Here is a 26,804-nt window from a genome sequence, read left to right as displayed (position 1 = left end):
CTCACTCTCCCTTTACACTGTTTTAAATGTTGTCCCCATTCTCCTCTCGCACTGTTTTAAATGTTGTCCTCACTCTCCCCTTACACTGTTTTAAATGTTGTCCCCACTCTCACCTCGCATTGTTTTAAATGTTGTCCCCATTCTCCTCTCGCACTGTTTTAAATGTTGTCCTCACTCTCCCCTTACACTGTTTTAAATGTTGTCCCCACTCTCACCTCGCATTGTTTTAAATGTTGTCCCCACTCTCCCTCGTACTGTTTTAAATGTTGTCCGCACTCTCCCCTTACACTGTTTTAAATGCTGTCCCCACTTTCCTCTCGCACTGTTTTAAAAGGTGTCCCCATTCTCCTCTCGCACTGTTTTAAATGTTGTCCCCACTCTCCACTCGCACTGATTTAAATGGTGTCCCCACTCTCCTCTTGCACAGTTTTAAATGTTGTCCCCACCATCCTACGCACTGTTTTAAATGGTGTCTCCACTCGCCTCTCGCACTGTTTTAAATCGTGTCTCCACTCTCCTCTCGAACTGTTTTAATTGTTGTCTCCACTCTCCACTCGCACTGTTTTAAATGTTGTCTCCATTCGCCTCTCACATTGTTTTAAATGTTGTCCCCACTCTCCTCTCGCAATATTTTAAATCTTGTCCCAACTCTCCTCTCGCACTGTTTTAAATGTTGTCCCCACTGTCCTCTCGCCCTGTTTTAAATGGTATTCCCAGTCTCCTCTTGCACTGTTTTAAATGTTGCCCTCACTCTCCTCTCGTGCTGTTTTAAATGTTGTCCTCACTCTCCTGTCGCACTGTTTTAAATGGTGTCCCCACTCTCCTCTCGCATTGTTTTAAATGTTGTCTCCAGTCTCCTCTCGCACTGATTTAAATGTTGTCCCCCCTCTCCTCTCGCACTGTTTTAAATGTTGATTCCAATCTCCTATTGCAGTGTTTTAAATGGTGTCCCCACTCTCCTCTCACACTGTTTTAAAAGGTGTCCCCACTCTCCTCTCGCACTGTTTTCAATGGTGTTCCTACTCTCACCTTACACTTTTTAAATGTTGTCCCCACTCTCCTCTCGCAATGTTTTAAATGTTGTCCCCACTCTCCTCTCGCATTGTTTTAAATGTTGTCCCCACTCTCCTCTCGCAATGTTTTAAATGGTATCTTATTGCTCTCTCGTGAGCGAAAAACATTGAATTGAGTTTGTGGTGTTTATCAATGGGCAACTTGTTTCCGTGTTGGGTTTGTCCCAGCTCTCTTGCTGGTTCACTTGTTGATAAACTGAGTGGAACGTCATCTAAACCTATTGAGCCGCTGCAGCCTTCAGTCTCGTTTTGGTCTGGTTGGAACGGTGCAAAAAAAGAGGATGTCTCTCCAGCTGTGTCTCCCTCCCACCTGGAAGCGTTTGCTCCCCGGAATTCGAATGCTTCCCCCGCTATCTCGGTGCAAGTCGGGCGTCAGACCAGCGGCGGGGGTCGCGGCTCTCAACCCCCAGACTGGGCGACCCACCGCGGATTTGAAAACCATTCGGGATCTTCCCGGGCTGGGTCTGTTTTCTAACTTCTGCTGGTACTTCATGAAAGGATACAATTGGAAAACCCATGAGCTTCAGGTAAAGAGTTGTTTATTTGAAGTCCGCTGGCTAGTTCGTCACTGAAAGTCGGACTTCGCTCCATGCCCACCAATAACTGCTATTTCATGAAATCATAAAACAAAGAAAGCCTTGGCACCGATTCTTTCGAAAGAGCTTTTTAATTGGACTCCATTCTTTCTCCATAGCCCTGTAATGCCCGTCTCCTTTTAAATACGAATCTAATTCTCTCTTGAAAGTTATATATCAAATATGAGGGACTGTGGTTATGTAATGCAGAGGCCTGGGCTAACCCAGAGGACCTGACCTCAAATTCCAACCTGGCAGTTTGAGAATTTTTTGGGGGAGGTGGTAGTGGTGGTGGTGCGCGGGGTTGGGTTTGGCAGGGGTGTGCCAATTTAGTTTAAAGGGGAATAAGGTGCAAGGAGTGAGAGTGTTGGACAGAATGAAGGAGCTAACAGCATATTTGAGATGAGCAGAGGAAGGGGGGTTACAATTAAGGGATACAAGGACATGTTTACCATGCGTGTATGTTATTATTCATTCAAGGGATGTGTGGCTTCACTGGCTGGGCCAGCATTTATTGCCCATCCCTAATTTCTCTTGAGAAGGTGGCGGTGAGCTGCTTTCTTGAACCGCTGCAGTCCATGTAGTGTAGGTACACCCACAGGGTTGTTAGGGCCTTTCTGCTTTTATTTTAACCCAAGGCAGGTGGGAATTTTCCTGACTTCCGTTGCCTGTGTCGATGATCAAAATCCAGGCCAGCGTTTCAAATTGAATGATTTCTTCAGAAGGCATCCACAGTATTTTTCTTCTGTTTTGCTTTTCTGATAATGAACCGAGTTACATTTAAGATCAGTGATTAAAACACACTTTTAAATCATGTCAGAAACCAACTATGCATAAACCAAAAATATTGCATTGAGTTTGTAATGTTTGTCAACTGGCAACTTGCAGAGTGTTGGGTCAGGTGTCCCACTCCTCTCTCACTGTTTAAATGGTGTCACACTCCATGAAACCATAAGAAGTAGGAGCAGAAGTAGGCCACGTCAACACAAAAACAGAAACAGAAATACCTGGAAAAACTCAGCAGGTCTGGCAGCATCGGCGGAGGAGAGCAAACAGTTGACCTTTCCAATTCCAATGACTCTTCAACAGAACTAAATAAAAATAGGAAAAGGGTGAAATATAAGCTGGTTGGGTGGAGGGGGGGTGGTGCTGGTGGTAGTGGTAGTTGTTGGGACAAGCAGCCAGTAATAGGTGGACATAACCAAAAGATGTCACAGACAAAAGAACAAAGAGGTGTTGAAGATGGTGATATTATCTAAAGGAATATGCTAATTAAGAGTAGAAAGCAGGAAAGACAAGGTACCGATAGCTCTAGTGGGGGTGGGGGAATACTAAAAGGTAGAAATAAACAATGGGTGGAAATACATTTACAAATAATGGAAATAGGTGGGAAAAGAAAAATCTATATAAATTATTGGAAAAAACAAAAGGGAAGGGGAAGAAATGGAAAGGGGGTGGGGATGGAGGAGGGAGTTCAAGATCTAAAATTGTTGAACTCAATATTCAGTCTGGAAGGCTGTAAAGTGCCTAGTCGGAAGATGAGGTGCTGTTCCTCCAGCTTGCATTGAGCTTCACTGGAACAATGCAGCAAGCCAAGGACGGACATGTGGGCATGAGAGCAGGGTGCAGTGTTGAAATGGCAAGCGACAGGGAGGTCTGGGTAATGCTTGCGGACAGACTGAAGGTGTTCTGCAAAGCGGTCTCCCAGTCTGCGTTTGGTCTCTCCAATGTAGAGGAAACCGCATTGGGAGCAACGAATGCAGTAGACTAAGTTGGGGCAAATGCAAGTGAAATGCTGCTTCACTTGAAAGGAGTGTTTGGGCCCTTGGACGGTGAGGAGAGAGGAAATGAAGGGGCAGGTGTTGCATGGGAAGGTGCCATGGGAGGGGGTTGAGGAGTAGGGGGTGATGGAGGAGTGGACCAGGGTGTCACAGAGGGAACGATCCCTACGGAATGCCACCAGGGGGATGAAGGGAAGATGTGTTTGGTGGTGGCATCATGCTGGAGTTGGCGGAAATGGCGCAGGATGACCCTTTGAATGCAGAGGCTGGCGAGGTGATAAGTGAGGACAAGGGGGACCCTATCATGTTTCTGGGAGGGAGGAGAAGGCATGAGGGTGGATGCACGGGCGATGGGCCGGACACGGTTGAGGGCCCTGTTGAGGAGAGTAGTGGTGGATGGGGATTGTTCGGGCATCCACCACTACTCTGCTCCGTCTGGCTGAACTTGTTCTCACACTGAACAATTTCTCTTTTAACTCCTCCCACTTCCTCCAAATAAAAGGTGTGGCTACGGGTACCCACATGGGTCCTAGCTATGCCTGTCTCTTTTATCGGGTATGTGGAACATTCCTTGTTCCAGTCCTACTCCGGCCCCCTCCCACAACACTTTCTCCGGTACATCGATGATTACTTGGGTGCTGCTTCATGCTTTCGTCGGGACCTAGAAAAATTTATTAACTTTGCTTCCAATCTCCACCCCTCCATCATTTTCACATGGTCCATCTCTGACACTTCCCTTCCCGTCCTTGACCTCCCTGTTTCAATTTCTGGTGATAGACTGTCCACCAATATCCATTACAAGCCTACCGACTCCCACAGCTACCTCGACTACAGCTCCTCACACCCCGCTTCCTGTAAGGACTCCATCCCATTCTTTCAGTTCCTTCGCCTCTGTCACATCTGTTCTGATGATGCCACTTTCAAAAACAGTTCCTGACATGTCCTCCTTCTTCCTTAACCGAGGTTTTCCACCCATGGTGGTTGACAGGGCCCTCAATCGTGTCCGGCCCATCTCCCGTGCATCTGCCCTCACGCCTTCTCCTACCTCCCAGAAACATGATAGGGTCCCCCTTGTCCTCACTTATCACTCCACCAGCCTTCGCATTCAAAGGATCATCCTCCGCCATTTCCGCCAACTCCAGCATGATGACATCACCAAACACATCTTCCCTTCAACCCCCCTGGTGGCATTCCGAAGGGATCGTTCCCTCTGTGACACCCTGGTCCTCTCCTCCAACACCCCCTACTCCTCAACCCCCTCCCATGGCACCTTCCCATGCAACCGCAGAAGATGCAACACCTGCCCCTTCACTTCCTCTCTCCTCACCGTCCAAGGGCCCAAACACTCCTTTCAAGTGAAGCAGCATTTCATTTGCACTCCCTCAACTTAGTCTACTGCATTCGTTGCTCCCAATGCGGTTTCCTCTACATTGGAGAGACCAAACGCAGACTGGGTGACCACTTTGCAGAACACCTTCGGTCTGTCCGCAAGCATTACCCAGACCTCCCTGTCGCTTGCCATTTCAACACTCCACCCTGCTCTCATGCCCACATGTCCGTCCTTGGCTTGCTGCATTGTTCCAGTGAAGCTCAACGCAAACTGGATGAACAGCACCTCATCTTCCGACTAGGCACTTTACAGCCTTTCAGACTGAATATTGAGTTCAACAATTTTAGATCTTGAACTCCCTCCTCCATCCCCACCCCCTTTCCATTTCTTCCCCCTCCTTTTTGTTTTTTCCAATAATTTATATAGATTTTTCTTTTCCCAACTATTTCTATTATTTGTAAATGTATTTCCACCCATTGTTTATTTCTACCTTTTAGTATTCCCCCACCCCCACTAGAGCTATCTGTACCTTGTCTTTCCTGCTTTCTACTCTTAATTAGTACATTCCTTTAGATAATATCACCACCTTCAACATCTCTTTATTCTTTTGTCTGTGACATCTTTTGGTTATCTCCACCTATAACTGGCTGCTTGTTCCAACAACCCCCGTACCCTGCTCCCCCCAAACCAGCTTATATTTCACCCTTTTCCTATTTTTACTTAGTTCTGTTGAAGGGTCATGAGGACTTGAAACGTCAACTGTGCTCTCCTCCCCCGATGCTGCCAGACCTGCTGAGTTTTTCCAGATATTTCTGTTTCTGTTTTGGATTTCCAGCATCCGCAGTTTTTTGCTTTTATCTCTGATGTAGGCCAATTGGCCCATTGAGTCTGCTCCGCCATTCAGTGAGATCATGGCTGATCTGATAATCCTCAACTCCACTTTCCTGCCTTTTCTCCATAACCCTTGTTTCCCTTACTGATTAAAAATCTGTCTACCTCAGCCTTGAATATACTTAACGACCCAACTTCTCCAGCCCTCTGCGGTAAAGAATTCCACAGAATCAATGCCTAAATATACTGGAATGTCACATGATTGGCATGCATCGATGGTTACAGGGGAGTTAGAGACATTTCTTTATCATGCAAAAGATGATGTGTTTTTTGCGTTCATTCTTTATTGAATGTTGATGGTCATGCGCATTGTTGTAGTTGCCGCCCTGTGGGACATAGCTAAACTTGTAGGCTCAGTTGGCCCTCCCTTCGATGCATTGTAAAGGACATTGTCCGAGATCACTCTCAGCAGGGATAATTGAAATGTTGAGTGAGCTGTAAGCCTGTAAGGACTCTGCCAGCCAGATGGGCCCAGATGTGGACAGTATCGACACCACCCTTTAGGCCCCTCATGTCACTACCTTGACTGATTGCCCCTCCACACCCGGATGCCAGGCCAAGCTGCCATTCCCTTGCACTGCAGGGTTCAACATGGAAAACCGCTGACCTTGAACAGAACTGCATAAAGCCGACTGTTCTATGCCACTTTAAACCAACATGAACTCAGTGCCACGAGGTTCTGGTGCGCTGCTGCCTTATCTTAAATGTAAGACATAATTTTTAAGTTTTACACTAATGAGTATTTGTGGAATACAAATGTACCTTGTCTTTTAAGTGGGAACCTGCCACAGGACAGTGTTATGACCGATGCAGTTTGTAAAGCTGAGTTATTGAAAAATACCAGAGGGAAACTTCAAACAACTGTCATAACCTATATTTTAAGTGGTATGTTTGAGGTGCAAATCTACATTCAAGAATCAGACCACCAGTTTGAGAGGTTTTATATTAAACTAAATGAAACATTTTATTAAGTTACAACACATTAAACACAAAAACATGGCTACAAATTACGACTATCATAACTTTTAACAAATTCCCAAACTAATCTTTATTAAGGCAACAGCAACCCCCAGACTTAACCAGATACCAGGCAAAGCATTTTCACCTTACAAATTCAAAATGAGATTCCTCTCACTCTTGTGTCTGTGGAGACCATTGTAGGCTTACAGCTGCTTTGATCTTACATTGCCTCTGCCCTGCACACACGAAAACTGCCATTGGTTATATCCAGCACATCTCATTGAATGTCAATTCTCATTGTATCACCAGCCTCTTTGAACTCCAACTCTTCTAACAATAAAACCCTTTTCATAGTCCCAGTTTTATTAGTAATATAAACATTTCTTGGTCTCTGCTAGCCAGGTGCCAGATTTTACCTCACTTCTTGAATGCTCAATTCAAAAAATGCAAATGCACTCTACCTCTGTGTTTACATCTCAAAACTAGAACACCAAAGCACCCAGACTAGCTGGCTTTACTTGCAGGGTCCATAAAATACCTCACGTAGCTTAAAAATGGTGAAGACTGGATACATATTATCCTGGTTTTATGGCATGGCAGATGATAAATGCTGAGCTGCTCAAATCCCAGAGGGAAACTTAAAACAGCTGCCAAAACAACTTTTGCAATTTGTATAATATGAGGAGCGGTTCTAAAATCAGAAAAAGATTTCCCTGGCTACTCGTGACGATTTTATAGTAAAGTAAATATTTATTAAAAGAATAAAGGAAACAAACCAATATACATTTAAACACAAGAATGGCTTCACACAGTAACCAATACTTTAAAACAGTTCCACAAATCTTAACTTAACTACCCTCAGAGCTAACCTTTAAATTTTCTGTTCAGCAACTATCCTTTTATAGATTTTAAAATCCATAGAATTTCTATATTTTTTTTGACCAAAACATTCCCTTTTCCCTTAGAGTGTCATCTGAGGTTGACAGCAACTGGTCTTCAAGTCCGTTCTTGTTCACACTGCCTTCTGGGAGGTCTCCCAGCTACCCAGCTGTCTTCTGGGAGTTGTGCACAGCTCCCCAGCTGTCTTCTGGGAGACCTGCCCAGCTACCCAGCTGTCTTCTGCGAGTTGTGCCCAGCTACCCAGCTGTCTTCTGGGAGACCTGCCCAGCTACACAGCTGTCTTCTGGGAGACCTGCCCAGCTACCAAGCTGTGTTCTGGGACACCTCCCCAGCAAGCCAGCTGTCTTCTGGGACTAATGCCCAGCTGTCTTCTGGGAGTTCTCCCAGCTACCCAGCTGTCTTCTGGGAGACCGGCCCAGCTCCCCAGCTGTCTTCTGGGATACCGGCCCAGCTCCCCAGCTGTCTTCTGGGAGACCTGCCCAGCTACCCAGCTGTCTTCTGGGAGACCTGCCCAGCTACCCAGCTGTCTTCTGGGAGATGTGCCCAGCTACCCAGCAGTCTTCTGGGAGACCTGCCCAGCTACCCAGCAGTCTTCTGGGTCACCGGCCCAGCTACCCAGCTGTCTTCTGGGACTAATGCCCAGCTGTCTTCTGGGAGTTCTCCCAGCTACCCAGCTGTCTTCTGGGAGACCGGCCCAGCTCCCCAGCTGTCTTCTGGGATACCGGCCCAGCTCCCCAGCTGTCTTCTGGGAGACCTGCCCAGCTACCCAGCTGTCTTCTGGGAGACCTGCCCAGCTACCCAGCTGTCTTCTGGGAGACGTGCCCAGCTACCCAGCAGTCTTCTGGGAGACCTGCCCAGCTACCCAGCAGTCTTCTGGGTCACCGGCCCAGCTACCCAGCTGTCTTCTGGGAGATCGGCCCAGCTACCTAGCTGTCTTCTGGGAGACCGGCCCAGGTAACCAGCTGTCTTCTGGGAGACCGACTCAGCTACCCAGCAGTCTTCTGGGAGACCTGCCCAGCTACCCAGCAGTCTTCTGGGTCACCGGCCCAGCTACCCAGCTGTCTTCTGGGAGATCGGCCCAGCTACCCAGCTGTCTTCTGGGAGACCGGCCCAGGTATCCCCAGCTGTCTTCTGGGAGACCGACTCAGCTACCCAGCTGTCTTCTGGGAGACAGGCCCAGCTACCCAGCTGTCTTCTGGGAGATCGGCCCAGCTACCCAGCTGTCCTCTGGGAGACCGGCCCAGCTACCCAGCTGTATGCTGGGAGACCGGCCCAGCTGTCTTCTGGGAGACCGGCCCAGCTACCCAGCTGTCTTCTGGGAGACCGGCCCAGCTACCCAGCTGTCTTCTAGGAGACAGGCCCAGCTACCCAGCTGTCTTCTGCGAGTTGTGCCCAGCTACCCAGCTGTCTTCTGCGAGTTGTGCCCAGCTACCCAGCTGTCTTCTGGGAGACCGGCCCAGCTCCCCAGCTGTCTTCTGGGAGACCGGCCCAGCTCCCCAGCTGTCTTCTGGGAGACCGGCCCAGCTCCCCAGCTGTCTTCTGGGAGCCCTGCCCAGCTACCCAGCTGTCTTCTGGGAGACCTGCCCAGCTACGCAGCTGTCTTCTGGGAGACCTGCCCAGCTACCCAGCTGTCTTGTGGGAGACCTGCCCAGCTGTCTTCTGGGAGAGCTGCCCAGCTGTCTTCTGGGAGACCTGCCCAGCAGTCTTCTGGGAGATCGGCCCAGCTGTCTTCTGGGAGACCGGCCCAGCTGTCTTCTGGGAGACCGGCCCAGCGACCCAGCTGTCTTCTGGGAGACCAGCCCAGCGACCCATCTGTCTTCTGGGAAACCGGGCAAGCTACGCAGCTGTCTTCTGGGAGACCGGCTCAGCTGTCTTCTGGGAGACCGGCCCAGCTACCCAGCTGTCTTCTGGGAGACCGGCCCAGCTACCCAGCTGTCTTCTGGGAGACCTGCCCAGCTACACAGCTGTCTTCTGGGAGACCGGCCCAGCTACCCAGCTGTCTTCTGGGAGACCGGCCCAGCTACAAAGCTGTCTTCTGGGAGACCTGCCAAGCAGTCTTCTGGGAGACTGGCACAGCTGTCTTCTGGGAGACCGGACCAGCTGCGTTCTGGGAGACCGGCCCAGCTGTCTTCTGGGAGACCTGCCCAGCTACCCAGCCGTCTTCTGGGAGATCGGCCCAACTACCCAGCTGTCTTCTGGGAGAACGGCCGAGATACCCAGCTGTCTTCTGGGAGACCGGCCCAGCTCCACAGCTGTCTTCTGGGACACCGGCCCAGCTACCCAGCTGTCTTCTGGGAGACCGGCCCAGCTGTCTTCTGGGAGACGTGCCCAGCTACCCAGCTGTCTTCTGGGAGACCGGCCCAGCTACCCAGCTGTCTTCTGGGAGATCGGATCAGCAGTCTTCTGGGAGACCGGCCCAGCTGTCTTCTGGGAGACCGGCCCAGCTACCCAGCTGTCTTCTGGGAGACCGGCCCAGCTACCCAGCTGTCTTCTGGGAGACCTGCCCAGGTACCCAGCTGTCTTCTGGGAGACCGGCTCAGCTACCCAGCTGTCTTCTGGGAGACCGGCCCAGCTACCCAGCTGTCTTCTGTGAGACCGGCCCAGCTACCCAGCTGTCTTCTGGGAGACCGGCCCAGCTACCCAGCTGTCTTCTGGGAGACCTGCCCAGCTACCCAGCTGTCTTCTGGGAGACAGGCCCAGCTACCCAGCTGTCTTCTGGGAGACCGGCCCAGCTACCCAACTGTCTTCTGGGAGACCGGCCCAGCTACCCAGCTGTCTTCTGGGAGACCTGCCCAGCTGTCTTCTGGGAGACTGGCCCAGCTACCCAGCTGTCTTCTGGGAGACCGGCCCAGCTGTCTTCTGGGAGAACGGCCCAGCTGTCCAGCTGTCTTCTGGGAGACCGGCCCAGCTACCCAGCTGTCTTCTGGGAGACCTACCCAGCTACCCAGCTGTCTTCTGGGAGACCGGCCAGCTACCCAGCTGTCTTCTGGGAGACCGTTCCAGCTACCCAGCTGTCTTCTGGGAGACAGGCCCAGCTACCCAGCTGTCTTCTGCGAGTTGTGCCCAGCTACCCAGCTGTCTTCTGCGAGTTGTGCCCAGCTACCCAGCTGTCTACTGGGAGACCTGCCCAGCTACCTGGCTGTTTTCTGGGAGACCTGCCCAGCTACCCAGCTGTCTTCTGGGAGACCGGCCCAGCTCTCTTCTGGGAGACCGGCCCAGCTTTCTTCTGGGAGACCGGCCCAGCTGTCTTCTGGGAGACCGTCCCAGCTACCCAGCTTTCTTCTGGGAGACCGGCCGAGCTGTCTTCTGGGAGACCGGCCCAGCTGTCTTCTGGGAGACCTGCCCAGCTACCCAGCTGTCTTCTGGGAGACTGGCCCAGCTACCCAGCTGTCTTCTGGGAGACCTGCCCAGCTACCCAGCTGTCTTCTGGGAGACCGGCCCAGCTACCCAGCTGTCTTCTGGGAGACCTGCCCAGCTACCCAGCTGTCTTCTGGGAGACCGGCCCAGCTACCCAGCTGTCTTCTGGGAGACCGGCCCAGCTACCCAGCTGTCTTCTGGGAGACGTGCCCAGCTACCCAGCTGTCTTCTGGGAGACGTGACCAGCTACCCAGCTGTCTTCTGGGAGACCGGCCCAGCTACCCAGCTGTCTTCTGCGAGTTGTGCCCAGCTACCCAGCTGTCTTCTGGGAGACCGGCCCAGCTCCCCAGCTGTCTTCTGGGAGACCGGCCCAGCTCCCCAGCTGTCTTCTGGGAGACCTGCCCAGCTACCCAGCTGTCCTCTGGGAGACCTGCCCAGCTACCCAGCTACCCAGCTGTCTTCTGGGAGACCTGCCCAGCTACCCAGCTACCCAGCTGTCTTCTGGGAGACCTGCCCAGCTGGCTTCTGGGAGACCTGCCCAGCTGTCTTCTGGGAGACCTGCCCAGCTGTCTTCTGGGAGAGCTGCCCAGCTGTCTTCTGGGAGACCTGCCCAGCAGTCTTCTGGGAGATCGGCCCAGCTGACTTCTGGGAGACCGGCCCAGCTGTCTTCTGGGAGACCTGCCCAGCTACCCAGCTGTCTTCTGGGAGACCGGCCCAGCGACCCAGCTGTCTACTGGGAGACCGGCCCAGCTACCCAGCTGTCTTCTGGGAAACCGGCTCAGCTGTCTTCTGGGAGACCGGCCCAGCTACCCAGCTGTCTTCTGGGAGACCGGCCCAGCTACCCAGCTGTCTCCTGGGAGACCGGCCCAGCTACCCAGCTGTCTTCTGGGAGACCGGCCCAGCTACAAAGCTGTCTTCTGGGAGACCTGCCAAGCAGTCTTCTGGGAGACCGGACCAGCTGTCTTCTGGGAGACCGGCCCAGCTGTCTTCTGGGAGACCTGCCCAGCTACCCAGCGGTCTCCTGGGAGACCGGCCCAGATACCCAGCTGTCTTCTGGGAGAACGGCCGAGATACCCAGCTGTCTTCTGGGAGACCGGCCCAGCTCCCCAGCTGTCTTCTGGGAGACCTGCCAAGCAGTCTTCTGGGAGACCGGACCAGCTGTCTTCTGGGAGACCGGCCCAGCTGTCTTCTGGGAGACCTGCCCAGCTACCCAGCGGTCTCCTGGGAGACCGGCCCAGATACCCAGCTGTCTTCTGGGAGAACGGCCGAGATACCCAGCTGTCTTCTGGGAGACCGGCCCAGCTCCCCAGCTGTCTTCTGGGAGACCGGCCCAGCTACCCAGCTGTCTTCTGGGAGACCGGCCCAGCTACCCAGCTGTCTTCTGGGAGACCGGCTCAGCTACCCAGCTGTCTTCTGGGAGACCGTCCCAGCTACCCAGCTGTCTTCTGGGAGACGTGCCCAGCTACCCAGCTGTCTTCTGGGAGACCGGCCCAGCTACCCAGCTGTCTTCTGGGAGACCGGCCCAGCTACCCAGCTGTCTTCTGGGAGACCGGCCCAGCTTCCCAGCTGTCTTCTGGGAGACCGGCCCAGCTACACAGCTGTCTTCTGGGAGACCTGCCCAGCTGTCTTCTGGGAGACCGGCCCAGCTCTCTTCTGGGAGACCGGCCCAGCTGTCTTCTGGGAGACCGGCCCAGCTGTCTTCTAGGGGACCGTCCCACCTACCCAGCTTTCCTCTGGGAGACCGGCCCAGCTGTCTTCTGGGAGACCGGCCCAGCTGTCTTCTAGGGGACTGGCCCAGCTACCCAGCTGTCTTCTGGGAGACCTGCCCAGCTACCCAGCTGTCTTCTGGGAGACCGGCCCAGCTACCCAGCTGTCTTCTGGGAGACCTGCTCAGCTACCCAGCTATCTTCTGGGAGACCGGCCCAGCTACCCAGCTGTCTTCTCGGAGACCGGCCCAGCTACCCAGCTGTCTTCTGGGAGACCGGCCCAGCTACCCAGCTGTCTTCTGGGAGACCGTCCCAGCTACCCAGCTGTCTTCTGGGAGACCGGCCCAGCTACCCAGCTGTCTCCTGGGAGACCGGCCCAGCTACCCAGCTGTCTTCTGGGAGACCGGCCTAGCTACCCAGCTGTCTTCTGGGAGACCGGCCCAGCTACCCAGCTGTCTTCTGGGAGACCGGCCCAGCTACCCAGCTGTCTTCTGCGAGTTGTGCCCAGCTACCCAGCTGTCTTCTGCGAGTTGTGCCCAGCTACCCAGCTGTCTTCTGCGAGTTGTGCCCAGCTACCCAGCTGTCTTCTGCGAGTTGTGCCCAGCTACCCAGCTGTCTTCTGGGAGACCGGCCCAGCTCCCCAGCTGTCTTCTGGGAGACCTGCCCAGCTACCCAGCTGTCTTCTGGGAGACCTGCCCAGCTACCCAGCTGTCTTCTGGGAGACCTGCCCAGCTACCCAGCTCTCTTCTGGGAGACCTGCCCAGCTGTCTTCTGGGAGACCTGCCCAGCTGTCTTCTGGGAGAGCTGCCCAGCTGTCTTCTGGGAGACCTGCCCAGCAGTCTTCTGGGAGATCGGCCCAGCTGTCTTCTGGGAGACCGGCCCAGCTGTCTTCTGGGAGACCGGCCCAGCGACCCAGCTGTCTAATGGGAGACCGGCCCAGCTACCCAGCTGTCTTCTGGGAGACCGGCTCAGCTGTCTTCTGGGAGACCGGCCCAGCTACCCAGCTGTCTTCTGGGAGACCGGCCCAACTACCCAGCTGTCTTCTGGGAGACCGGCCCAGCTACCCAGCTGTCTTCTGGGAGACCGGCCCAGCTACCCAGCTGTCTTCTGGGAGACCGGCCCAGCTACCCAGCTGTCTTCTGGGAGACCGGCCCAGCTACCCAGCTGTCTTCTGGGAGACCGGCCCAGCTACCCAGCTGTCTTCTGGGAGACCGGCCCAGCTACCCAGCTGTCTTCTGGGAGACCGGCTCAGCAGTCTTCTGGGAGACCGGCCCAGCTGTCTTCTGGGAGACTGGCCCAGCTGCCCAGCTGTCTTCTGGGAGACCGGCCCAGCTACCCAGCTGTCTTCTGGGAGACCTGCCCAGCTACCCAGCTGTCTTCTGGGAGACCGGCCCATCTACCCAGCTGTCTTCTGGGAGACCGGCCCAGCTACCCAGCTGTCTTCTGGGAGACCGGCCCAGCTACCCAGCTTTCTTCTGTGAGACCGGCCCAGCTACCCAGCTGTCTTCTGGGAGACCGGCCCAGCTACCCAGCTGTCTTCTGGGAGACCTGCCCAGCTACCCAGCTGTCTTCTGGGAGACAGGCCCAGCTACCCAGCTGTCTTCTGGGAGACCGGCCCAGCTACCCAGCTGTCTTCTGGGAGACCGGCCCACCTACCCAGCTGTCTTCTGGGAGACCTGCCCAGCTGTCTTCTGGGAGACTGGCCCAGCTACCCAGCTGTCTTCTGGGAGACCGGCCCAGCTGTCTTCTGGGAGAACGGCCCAGCTGTCCAGCTGTCTTCTGGGAGACCGGCCCAGCTACCCAGCTGTCTTCTGGGAGACCTACCCAGCTACCCAGCTGTCTTCTGGGAGACCGGCCAGCTACCCAGCTGTCTTCTGGGAGACCGTTCCAGCTACCTAGCTGTCTTCTGGGAGACAGGCCCAGCTACCCAGCTGTCTTCTGCGAGTTGTGCCCAGCTACCCAGCTGTCTACTGGGAGACCTGCCCAGCTACCTAGCTGTTTTCTGGGAGACCTGCCCAGCTACCCAGCTGTCTTCTGGGAGACCGGCCCAGCTCTCTTCTGGGAGACCGGCCCAGCTTTCTTCTGGGAGACCGGCCCAGCTGTCTTCTGGGAGACCGTCCCAGCTACCTAGCTTTCTTCTGGGAGACCGGCCGAGCTGTCTTCTGGGAGACCGGCCCAGCTGTCTTCTGGGAGACCTGCCCAGCTACCCAGCTGTCTTCTGGGAGACTGGCCCAGCTACCCAGCTGTCTTCTGGGAGACCTGCCCAGCTACCCAGCTGTCTCCTGGGAGACCGGCCCAGCTACCCAGCTGTCTTCTGGGAGAACGGCCCAGCTACCCAGCTGTCTTCTGGGAGACCTGCCCAGCTACCCAGCTGTCTTCTGGGAGACCGGCCCAGCTACCCAGCTGTCTTCTGGGTGACCGGCCCAGCTACCCAGCTGTCTTCTGGGAGACGTGCCCAGCTACCCAGCTGTCTTCTGGGAGACGTGCCCAGCTACCCAGCTGTCTTCTGGGAGACCGGCCCAGCTACCCAGCTGTCTTCTGCGAGTTGTGCCCAGCTACCCAGCTGTCTTCTGGGAGACCGGCCCAGCTCCCCAGCTGTCTTCTGGGAGACCGGCCCAGCTCCCCAGCTGTCTTCTGGGAGACCTGCCCAGCTACCCAGCTGTCTTCTGGGAGACCTGCCCAGCTACCCAGCTACCCAGCTGTCTTCTGGGAGACCTGCCCAGCTACCCAGCTGTCTTCTGGGAGACCGGCCCAGCTACCCAGCTGTCTTCTGGGAGACCTGCCCAGCTGTCTTCTGGGAGACCTGCCCAGCTGTCTTCTGGGAGACCTGCCCAGCTGTCTTCTGGGAGACCTGCCCAGCTGTCTTCTGGGAGAGCTGCCCAGCTGTCTTCTGGGAGACCTGCCCAGCAGTCTTCTGGGAGATCGGCCCAGCTGACTTCTGGGAGACCGGCCCAGCTGTCTTCTGGGAGACCGGCCCAGCTACCCAGCTGTCTTCTGGGAGACCGGCCCAGCGACCCAGCTGTCTACTGGGAGACCGGCCCAGCTACCCAGCTGTCTTCTGGGAAACCGGCTCAGCTGTCTTCTGGGAGACCGGCCCAGCTACCCAGCTGTCTTCTGGGAGACCGGCCCAGCTACCCAGCTGTCTTCTGGGAGACCGGCCCAGCTACCCAGCTGTCTTCTGGGACACCGGCCCAGCTACCCAGCTGTCTTCTGGGAGACCGGCCCAGCTGTCTTCTGGGAGACGTGCCCAGCTACCCAGCTGTCTTCTGGGAGACCGGCCCAGCTACCCAGCTGTCTTCTGGGAGATCGGATCAGCAGTCTTCTGGGAGACCGGCCCAGCTGTCTTCTGGGAGACCGGCCCAGCTACCCAGCTGTCTTCTGGGAGACCGGCCCAGCTACCCAGCTGTCTTCTGGGAGACCTGCCCAGGTACCCAGCTGTCTTCTGGGAGACCGGCTCAGCTACCCAGCTGTCTTCTGGGAGACCGGCCCAGCTACCCAGCTGTCTTCTGTGAGACCGGCCCAGCTACCCAGCTGTCTTCTGGGAGACCGGCCCAGCTACCCAGCTGTCTTCTGGGAGACCTGCCCAGCTACCCAGCTGTCTTCTGGGAGACAGGCCCAGCTACCCAGCTGTCTTCTGGGAGACCGGCCCAGCTACCCAACTGTCTTCTGGGAGACCGGCCCAGCTACCCAGCTGTCTTCTGGGAGACCTGCCCAGCTGTCTTCTGGGAGACTGGCCCAGCTACCCAGCTGTCTTCTGGGAGACCGGCCCAGCTGTCTTCTGGGAGAACGGCCCAGCTGTCCAGCTGTCTTCTGGGAGACCGGCCCAGCTACCCAGCTGTCTTCTGGGAGACCTACCCAGCTACCCAGCTGTCTTCTGGGAGACCGGCCAGCTACCCAGCTGTCTTCTGGGAGACCGTTCCAGCTACCCAGCTGTCTTCTGGGAGACAGGCCCAGCTACCCAGCTGTCTTCTGCGAGTTGTGCCCAGCTACCCAGCTGTCTTCTGCGAGTTGTGCCCAGCTACCCAGCTGTCTACTGGGAGACCTGCCCAGCTACCTGGCTGTTTTCTGGGAGACCTGCCCAGCTACCCAGCTGTCTTCTGGGAGACCGGCCCAGCTCTCTTCTGGGAGACCGGCCCAGCTTTCTTCTGGGAGACCGGCCCAGCTGTCTTCTGGGAGACCGTCCCAGCTACCCAGCTTTCTTCTGGGAGACCGGCCGAGCTGTCTTCTGGGAGACCGGCCCAGCTGTCTTCTGGGAGACCTGCCCAGCTACCCAGCTGTCTTCTGGGAGACTGGCCCAGCTACCCAGCTGTCTTCTGGGAGACCTGCCCAGCTACCCAGCTGTCTTCTGGGAGACCGGCCCAGCTACCCAGCTGTCTTCTGGGAGACCTGCCCAGCTACCCAGCTGTCTTCTGGGAGACCGGCCCAGCTACCCAGCTGTCTTCTGGGAGACCGGCCCAGCTACCCAGCTGTCTTCTGGGAGACGTGCCCAGCTACCCAGCTGTCTTCTGGGAGACGTGACCAGCTACCCAGCTGTCTTCTGGGAGACCGGCCCAGCTACCCAGCTGTCTTCTGCGAGTTGTGCCCAGCTACCCAGCTGTCTTCTGGGAGACCGGCCCAGCTCCCCAGCTGTCTTCTGGGAGACCGGCCCAGCTCCCCAGCTGTCTTCTGGGAGACCTGCCCAGCTACCCAGCTGTCCTCTGGGAGACCTGCCCAGCTACCCAGCTACCCAGCTGTCTTCTGGGAGACCTGCCCAGCTACCCAGCTACCCAGCTGTCTTCTGGGAGACCTGCCCAGCTGGCTTCTGGGAGACCTGCCCAGCTGTCTTCTGGGAGACCTGCCCAGCTGTCTTCTGGGAGAGCTGCCCAGCTGTCTTCTGGGAGACCTGCCCAGCAGTCTTCTGGGAGATCGGCCCAGCTGACTTCTGGGAGACCGGCCCAGCTGTCTTCTGGGAGACCTGCCCAGCTACCCAGCTGTCTTCTGGGAGACCGGCCCAGCGACCCAGCTGTCTACTGGGAGACCGGCCCAGCTACCCAGCTGTCTTCTGGGAAACCGGCTCAGCTGTCTTCTGGGAGACCGGCCCAGCTACCCAGCTGTCTTCTGGGAGACCGGCCCAGCTACCCAGCTGTCTCCTGGGAGACCGGCCCAGCTACCCAGCTGTCTTCTGGGAGACCGGCCCAGCTACAAAGCTGTCTACTGGGAGACCTGCCAAGCAGTCTTCTGGGAGACCGGACCAGCTGTCTTCTGGGAGACCGGCCCAGCTGTCTTCTGGGAGACCTGCCCAGCTACCCAGCGGTCTCCTGGGAGACCGGCCCAGATACCCAGCTGTCTTCTGGGAGAACGGCCGAGATACCCAGCTGTCTTCTGGGAGACCGGCCCAGCTCCCCAGCTGTCTTCTGGGAGACCTGCCAAGCAGTCTTCTGGGAGACCGGACCAGCTGTCTTCTGGGAGACCGGCCCAGCTGTCTTCTGGGAGACCTGCCCAGCTACCCAGCGGTCTCCTGGGAGACCGGCCCAGATACCCAGCTGTCTTCTGGGAGAACGGCCGAGATACCCAGCTGTCTTCTGGGAGACCGGCCCAGCTCCCCAGCTGTCTTCTGGGAGACCGGCCCAGCTACCCAGCTGTCTTCTGGGAGACCGGCCCAGCTACCCAGCTGTCTTCTGGGAGACCGGCTCAGCTACCCAGCTGTCTTCTGGGAGACCGTCCCAGCTACCCAGCTGTCTTCTGGGAGACGTGCCCAGCTACCCAGCTGTCTTCTGGGAGACCGGCCCAGCTACCCAGCTGTCTTCTGGGAGACCGGCCCAGCTACCCAGCTGTCTTCTGGGAGACCGGCCCAGCTTCCCAGCTGTCTTCTGGGAGACCGGCCCAGCTACACAGCTGTCTTCTGGGAGACCTGCCCAGCTGTCTTCTGGGAGACCGGCCCAGCTCTCTTCTGGGAGACCGGCCCAGCTGTCTTCTGGGAGACCGGCCCAGCTGTCTTCTAGGGGACCGTCCCACCTACCCAGCTTTCCTCTGGGAGACCGGCCCAGCTGTCTTCTGGGAGACCGGCCCAGCTGTCTTCTAGGGGACTGGCCCAGCTACCCAGCTGTCTTCTGGGAGACCTGCCCAGCTACCCAGCTGTCTTCTGGGAGACCGGCCCAGCTACCCAGCTGTCTTCTGGGAGACCTGCTCAGCTACCCAGCTATCTTCTGGGAGACCGGCCCAGCTACCCAGCTGTCTTCTCGGAGACCGGCCCAGCTACCCAGCTGTCTTCTGGGAGACCGGCCCAGCTACCCAGCTGTCTTCTGGGAGACCGTCCCAGCTACCCAGCTGTCTTCTGGGAGACCGGCCCAGCTACCCAGCTGTCTCCTGGGAGACCGGCCCAGCTACCCAGCTGTCTTCTGGGAGACCGGCCTAGCTACCCAGCTGTCTTCTGGGAGACCGGCCCAGCTACCCAGCTGTCTTCTGGGAGACCGGCCCAGCTACCCAGCTGTCTTCTGCGAGTTGTGCCCAGCTACCCAGCTGTCTTCTGCGAGTTGTGCCCAGCTACCCAGCTGTCTTCTGCGAGTTGTGCCCAGCTACCCAGCTGTCTTCTGCGAGTTGTGCCCAGCTACCCAGCTGTCTTCTGGGAGACCGGCCCAGCTCCCCAGCTGTCTTCTGGGAGACCTGCCCAGCTACCCAGCTGTCTTCTGGGAGACCTGCCCAGCTACCCAGCTGTCTTCTGGGAGACCTGCCCAGCTACCCAGCTCTCTTCTGGGAGACCTGCCCAGCTGTCTTCTGGGAGACCTGCCCAGCTGTCTTCTGGGAGAGCTGCCCAGCTGTCTTCTGGGAGACCTGCCCAGCAGTCTTCTGGGAGATCGGCCCAGCTGTCTTCTGGGAGACCGGCCCAGCTGTCTTCTGGGAGACCGGCCCAGCGACCCAGCTGTCTAATGGGAGACCGGCCCAGCTACCCAGCTGTCTTCTGGGAGACCGGCTCAGCTGTCTTCTGGGAGACCGGCCCAGCTACCCAGCTGTCTTCTGGGAGACCGGCCCAACTACCCAGCTGTCTTCTGGGAGACCGGCCCAGCTACCCAGCTGTCTTCTGGGAGACCGGCCCAGCTACCCAGCTGTCTTCTGGGAGACCGGCCCAGCTACCCAGCTGTCTTCTGGGAGACCGGCCCAGCTACCCAGCTGTCTTCTGGGAGACCGGCCCAGCTACCCAGCTGTCTTCTGGGAGACCGGCCCAGCTACCCAGCTGTCTTCTGGGAGACCGGCTCAGCAGTCTTCTGGGAGACCGGCCCAGCTGTCTTCTGGGAGACTGGCCCAGCTGCCCAGCTGTCTTCTGGGAGACCGGCCCAGCTACCCAGCTGTCTTCTGGGAGACCTGCCCAGCTACCCAGCTGTCTTCTGGGAGACCGGCCCATCTACCCAGCTGTCTTCTGGGAGACCGGCCCAGCTACCCAGCTGTCTTCTGGGAGACCGGCCCAGCTACCCAGCTTTCTTCTGTGAGACCGGCCCAGCTACCCAGCTGTCTTCTGGGAGACCGGCCCAGCTACCCAGCTGTCTTCTGGGAGACCTGCCCAGCTACCCAGCTGTCTTCTGGGAGACAGGCCCAGCTACCCAGCTGTCTTCTGGGAGACCGGCCCAGCTACCCAGCTGTCTTCTGGGAGACCGGCCCAGCTACCCAGCTGTCTTCTGGGAGACCTGCCCAGCTGTCTTCTGGGAGACTGGCCCAGCTACCCAGCTGTCTTCTGGGAGACCGGCCCAGCTGTCTTCTGGGAGAACGGCCCAGCTGTCCAGCTGTCTTCTGGGAGACCGGCCCAGCTACCCAGCTGTCTTCTGGGAGACCTACCCAGCTACCCAGCTGTCTTCTGGGAGACCGGCCAGCTACCCAGCTGTCTTCTGGGAGACCGTTCCAGCTACCTAGCTGTCTTCTGGGAGACAGGCCCAGCTACCCAGCTGTCTTCTGCGAGTTGTGCCCAGCTACCCAGCTGTCTACTGGGAGACCTGCCCAGCTACCTAGCTGTTTTCTGGGAGACCTGCCCAGCTACCCAGCTGTCTTCTGGGAGACCGGCCCAGCTCTCTTCTGGGAGACCGGCCCAGCTTTCTTCTGGGAGACCGGCCCAGCTGTCTTCTGGGAGACCGTCCCAGCTACCTAGCTTTCTTCTGGGAGACCGGCCGAGCTGTCTTCTGGGAGACCGGCCCAGCTGTCTTCTGGGAGACCTGCCCAGCTACCCAGCTGTCTTCTGGGAGACTGGCCCAGCTACCCAGCTGTCTTCTGGGAGACCTGCCCAGCTACCCAGCTGTCTCCTGGGAGACCGGCCCAGCTACCCAGCTGTCTTCTGGGAGAACGGCCCAGCTACCCAGCTGTCTTCTGGGAGACCTGCCCAGCTACCCAGCTGTCTTCTGGGAGACCGGCCCAGCTACCCAGCTGTCTTCTGGGTGACCGGCCCAGCTACCCAGCTGTCTTCTGGGAGACGTGCCCAGCTACCCAGCTGTCTTCTGGGAGACGTGCCCAGCTACCCAGCTGTCTTCTGGGAGACCGGCCCAGCTACCCAGCTGTCTTCTGCGAGTTGTGCCCAGCTACCCAGCTGTCTTCTGGGAGACCGGCCCAGCTCCCCAGCTGTCTTCTGGGAGACCGGCCCAGCTCCCCAGCTGTCTTCTGGGAGACCTGCCCAGCTACCCAGCTGTCTTCTGGGAGACCTGCCCAGCTACCCAGCTACCCAGCTGTCTTCTGGGAGACCTGCCCAGCTACCCAGCTGTCTTCTGGGAGACCGGCCCAGCTACCCAGCTGTCTTCTGGGAGACCTGCCCAGCTGTCTTCTGGGAGACCTGCCCAGCTGTCTTCTGGGAGACCTGCCCAGCTGTCTTCTGGGAGACCTGCCCAGCTGTCTTCTGGGAGAGCTGCCCAGCTGTCTTCTGGGAGACCTGCCCAGCAGTCTTCTGGGAGATCGGCCCAGCTGACTTCTGGGAGACCGGCCCAGCTGTCTTCTGGGAGACCGGCCCAGCTACCCAGCTGTCTTCTGGGAGACCGGCCCAGCGACCCAGCTGTCTACTGGGAGACCGGCCCAGCTACCCAGCTGTCTTCTGGGAAACCGGCTCAGCTGTCTTCTGGGAGACCGGCCCAGCTACCCAGCTGTCTTCTGGGAGACCGGCCCAGCTACCCAGCTGTCTTCTGGGAGACCGGCCCAGCTACCCAGCTGTCTTCTGGGAGACTGGCCCAGCTACCCAGCTGTCTTCTGGGAGACCGGCCCAGCTACAAAGCTGTCTTATGGGAGACCTGCCAAGCAGTCTTATGGGAGACCGGACCAGCTGTCTTCTGGGAGACCGGCCCAGCTGTCTTCTGGGAGACCTGCCCAGCTACCCAGCGGTCTCCTGGGAGACCGGCCCAGATACCCAGCTGTCTTCTGGGAGAACGGCCGAGATACCCAGCTGTCTTCTGGGAGACCGGCCCAGCTCCCCAGCTGTCTTCTGGGACACCGGCCCAGCTACCCAGCTGTCTTCTGGGAGACCGGCCCAGCTACCCAGCTGTCTTCTGGGAGACCGGCTCAGCTACCCAGCTGTCTTCTGGGAGACCGTCCCAGCTACCCAGCTGTCTTCTGGGAGACGTGCCCAGCTACCCAGCTGTCTTCTGGGAGACCGGCCCAGCTACCCAGCTGTCTTCTGGGAGACCGGCCCAGCTACCCAGCTGTCTTCTGGGAGACCGGCCCAGCTTCCCAGCTGTCTTCTGTGAGACCGGCCCAGCTACACAGCTGTCTTCTGGGAGACCTGCCCAGCTGTCTTCTGGGACACCGGACCAGCTACCCAGCTGTCTTCTGGGAGACCGGCCCAGCTACCCAGCTGTCTTCTGGGAGACCTACCCAGCTACCCAGCGGTCTTCTGGGAGACCGGCCAGCTACCCAGCTGTCTTCTGGGAGACCTGCCCAGCTACCCAGCTGTCATCTGGGAGATCGGCCCAGCTCCCCAGCTGTCTTCTGGGAGACCGCCCCAGCTACCCAGCTGTCTTCTGGGAGATCGGCCCAGCTACCCAGCTGTCTTCTGGGAGATCGGCCCAGCTACCCAGCTGTCTTCTGGGAGACCGGCCCAGCTACCCAGCTGTCTTCTGGGAGACCGGCCCAGCTCTCTTCTGGGAGACCGGCCCAGCTCTCTTCTGGGAGACCGGCCCAGCTCTCTTCTGGGAGACCGGCCCAGCTGTCTTCTGGGAGACCGGCCCAGCTGTCTTCTAGGGGACCGTCCCACCTACCCAGCTTTCCTCTGGGAGACCGGCCCAGCTGTCTTCTGGGAGACCGGCCCAGCTGTCTTCTAGGGGACTGGCCCAGCTACCCAGCTGTCTTCTGGGAGACCTGCCCAGCTACCCAGCTGTCTTCTGGGAGACCGGCACAGCTACCCAGCTGTCTTCTGGGAGACCTGCCCAGCTACCCAGCTGTCTTCTGGGAGACCGGCCCAGCTACCCAGCTGTCTTCTGGGAGACCGGCCCAGCTACCCAGCTGTCTTCTGGGAGACCGGCCCAGCTACCCAGCTGTCTTCTGGGAGACCGTCCCAGCTACCCAGCTGTCTTCTGGGAGACCGGCCGAGCTACCCAGCTGTCTCCTGGGAGACCGGCCCAGCTACCCAGCTGTCTTCTGGGAGACCGGCCTAGCTACCCAGCTGTCTTCTGGGAGACCGGCCCATCTACCCAGCTGTCTTCTGGGAGACCGGCCCAGCTACCCAGCTGTCTTCTGCGAGTTGTGCCCAGCTACCCAGCTGTCTTCTGCGAGTTGTGCCCAGCTACCCAGCTGTCTTCTGCGAGTTGTGCCCAGCTACCCAGCTGTCTTCTGCGAGTTGTGCCCAGCTACCCAGCTGTCTTCTGGGAGACCGGCCCAGCTCCCCAGCTGTCTTCTGGGAGACCGGCCCAGCTCCCCAGCTGTCGTCTGGGAGACCTGCCCAGCTACCCAGCTGTCTTCTGGGAGACCTGCCCAGCTACCCAGCTGTCTTCTGGGAGACCTGCCCAGCTACCCAGCTATCTTCTGGGAGACCTGCCCAGCTGTCTTCTGGGAGACCTGCCCAGCTGTCTTCTGGGAGAGCTGCCCAGCTGTCTTCTGGGAGACCTGCCCAGCAGTCTTCTGGGAGATCGGCCCAGCTGTCTTCTGGGAGACCGGCCCAGCTGTCTTCTGGGAGACCGGCCCAGCTGTCTTCTGGGAGACCGGCCCAGCTACCCAGCTGTCTTCTGGGAGACCGGCCCAGCGACCCAGCTGTCTAATGGGAGACCGGCCCAGCTACCCAGCTGTCTTCTGGGAGACCGGCTCAGCTGTCTTCTGGGAGACCGGCCCAGCTACCCAGCTGTCTTCTGGGAGACCGGCCCAACTACCCAGCTGTCTTCTGGGAGACCGGCCCAGCTACCCAGCTGTCTTCTGGGAGACCGGCCCAGCTACCCAGCTGTCTTCTGGGAGACCGGCCCAGCTACCCAGCTGTCTTCTGGGAGACCGGCCCAGCTACCCAGCTGTCTTCTGGGAGACCGGCTCAGCAGTCTTCTGGGAAACCGGCCCAGCTGTCTTCTGGGAGACTGGCCCAGCTACCCAGCTGTCTTCTGGGAGACCTGCCCAGCTACCCAGCTGTCTTCTGGGAGACCTGCCCAGCTACCCAGCTGTCTTCTGGGAGACCGGCCCATCTACCCAGCTGTCTTCTGGGAGACCGGCCCAGTTACCCAGCTGTCTTCTGGGAGAGCGGCCCAGCTACCCAGCTGTCTTCTGGGAGACCGGCCCAGCTACCCAGCTGTCTTCTAGGAGACCGGCCCAGCTACCCAGCTGTTTTCTGGGAGACCGGCCCAGCTACCCAGGTGTCTTCTGGGAGACCGGCCCAGCTACCCAGCTGTCTTCTGGGAGACCGGCCCAGCTGTCTTCTGGGAGACCGGCCCAGCTGTCTTCTGGGAGACCGGCCCAGCTACCCAGCTGTCTTCTGGGAGACCGGCCCAGCTGTCTTCTGGGAGACCGGCCCAGCTGTCCAGCTGTCTTCTGGGAGACCGGCCCAGCTACCCAGCTGTCTTCTGGGAGACCTACCCAGCTACCCAGCTGTCTTCTGGGAGACCGGCCAGCTACCCAGCTGTCTTCTGGGAGACCTGCCCAGCTACCCAGCTGTCTTCTGGGAGACCGGTCCAGCTACCCAGCTGTCTTCTGGGAGACCGGCCCAGCTGCCCAGCTGTCTTCTGCGAGTTGTGCCCAGCTACCCAGCTGTCTTCTGCGAGTTGTGCCCAGCTACCCAGCTGTCTACTGGGAGACCTGCCCAGCTACACAGCTGTCTTCTGGGAGTAATGCCCAGCTGTCTTCTGGGAGTTCTCCCAGATACCCAGCTGTCTTCTGGGAGACCTGCCCAGCTACCTAGCTGTTTTCTGGGAGACCTGCCCAGCTACCCAGCTGACTTCTGGGAGACCGGCCCAGCTCTCTTCTGGGAGACCGGCCCAGCTGTCTTCTGGGAGACCGGCCCAGCTGTCTTCTGGGAGACCGTCCCAGCTACCCAGCTTTCTTCTGGGAGACCGGCCCAGCTGTCTTCTGGGAGACCGGCCCAGCTGTCTTCTAGGAGACCGGCCCAGCTACCCAGCTGTCTTCTGGGAGACCTGCCCAGCTACCCAGCTGTTTTCTGGGAGACCGGCCCAGCTACCCAGCTGTCTTCTGGGAGACCTGCCCAGCTACCCAGCTTTCTCCTGGGAGACCGGCCCAGCTACCCAGCTATCTTCTGGGAGACCGGCCCAGCTACCCAGCTGTCTTCTGGGAGACCGGCCCAGCTACCCAGCTGTCTTCTGGGAGACCGGCCCAGCTACCCAGCTGTCTTCTGGGAGACCGGCCCAGCTACCCAGCTGTCTTCTGGGAGACCGGCCCAGCTACCCAGCTGTCTCCTGGGAGACCGGCCCAGCTACCCAGCTGTCTTCTGGGAGACCGGCCTAGCTACCCAGCTGTCTTCTGGGAGACCGGCCCAGCTACCCAGCTGTCTTCTGGGAGACCGGCCCAGCTACCCAGCTGTCTTCTGCGAGTTGTGCCCAGCTACCCAGCTGTCTTCTGCGAGTTGTGCCCAGCTACCCAGCTGTCTTCTGCGAGTTGTGCCCAGCTAACCAGCTGTCTTCTGGGAGACCGGCCCAGCTCCCCAGCTGTCTTCTGGGAGACCGGCCCAGCTCCCCAGCTGTCTTCTGGGAGACCTGCCCAGCTACCCAGCTGTCTTCTGGGAGACCTGCCCAGCTACCCAGCTATCTTCTGGGAGACCTGCCCAGCTGTCTTCTGGGAGACCTGCCCAGCTGTCTTCTGGGAGAGCTGCCCAGCTGTCTTCTGGGAGACCTGCCCAGCAGTCTTCTGGGAGATCGGCCCAGCTGTCTTCTGGGAGACCGGCCCAGCTGTCTTCTGGGAGACCGGCCCAGCTGTCTTCTGGGAGACCGGCCCAGCTGTCTTCTGGGAGACCGGCCCAGCTACCCAGCTGTCTTCTGGGAGACCGGCCCAGCGACCCAGCTGTCTAATGGGAGACCGGCCCAGCTACCCAGCTGTCTTCTGGGAGACCGGCTCAGCTGTCTTCTGGGAGACCGGCCCAGCTACCCAGCTGTCTTCTGGGAGACCGTCCCAGCTACCCAGCTGTCTTCTGGGAGACCGGCCCAGCTACCCAGCTGTCTTCTGGGAGACCGGCCCAGCTACCCAGCTGTCTTCTGGGAGACCGGCCCAGCTACCCAGCTGTCTTCTGGGAGACCGGCCCCGCTACCCAGCTGTCTTCTGGGAGACCGGCTCAGCAGTCTTCTGGGAGACCGGCCCAGCTGTCTTCTGGGAGACTGGCCCAGCTACCCAGCTGTCTTCTGGGAGACCGGCCCATCTACCCAGCTGTCTTCTGGGAGACCTGCCCAGCTACCCAGCTGTCTTCTGGGAGACCGGCCCATCTACCCAGCTGTCTTCTGGGAGACCGGCCCAGCTACCCAGCTGTCTTCTGGGAGACCGGCCCAGCTACCCAGCTGTCTTCTGGGAGACCGGCCCAGCTACCCAGCTGTCTTCTGGGAGACCGGCCCAGCTACCCAGCTGTCTTCTGGGAGACCGGCCCAGCTACCCAGCTGTCTTCTGGGAGACCGGCCCAGCTACCCAGCTGTCTTCTGGGAGACCGGCCCAGCTACCCAGCTGTCTTCTGGGAGACCGGCCCAGCTACCCAGCTGTCTTCTGGGAGACCGGCCCAGCTGTCTTCTGGGAGACCGGCCCAGCTACCCAGCTGTCTTCTGGGAGACCGGCCCAGCTGTCTTCTGGGAGACCGGCCCAGCTGTCCTGCTGTCTTCTGGGAGACC

The 26,804-nt window shown here is 58.4% G+C and overlaps 1 protein-coding gene across 1 annotated transcript in view; it reads left to right on the top strand.

Annotated features, from left to right (window-relative positions):
- The first annotated feature begins 1,314 nt into the window (after positions 1–1,314).
- si:dkey-91i10.3 (cytochrome P450) overlaps positions 1,315–26,804 on the top strand; it is a 94,732-nt gene continuing 69,242 nt past the window's right edge. The window contains exon 1 of the mRNA XM_041200135.1: positions 1,315–1,600. Within this exon, the coding sequence (XP_041056069.1) occupies positions 1,355–1,600 (246 nt within the window). The 5' untranslated portion in view covers positions 1,315–1,354. The remainder of the gene's footprint in view (positions 1,601–26,804) is intronic.

Source organism: Carcharodon carcharias, chromosome 12 (genome assembly GCF_017639515.1).
Source record: "Carcharodon carcharias isolate sCarCar2 chromosome 12, sCarCar2.pri, whole genome shotgun sequence".
Taxonomy (NCBI): domain Eukaryota; kingdom Metazoa; phylum Chordata; class Chondrichthyes; order Lamniformes; family Lamnidae; genus Carcharodon; species Carcharodon carcharias.
The sequence above is the reverse complement of the archived record's forward strand: the minus strand, read 5'-3'. Positions and strand labels throughout refer to the sequence as shown.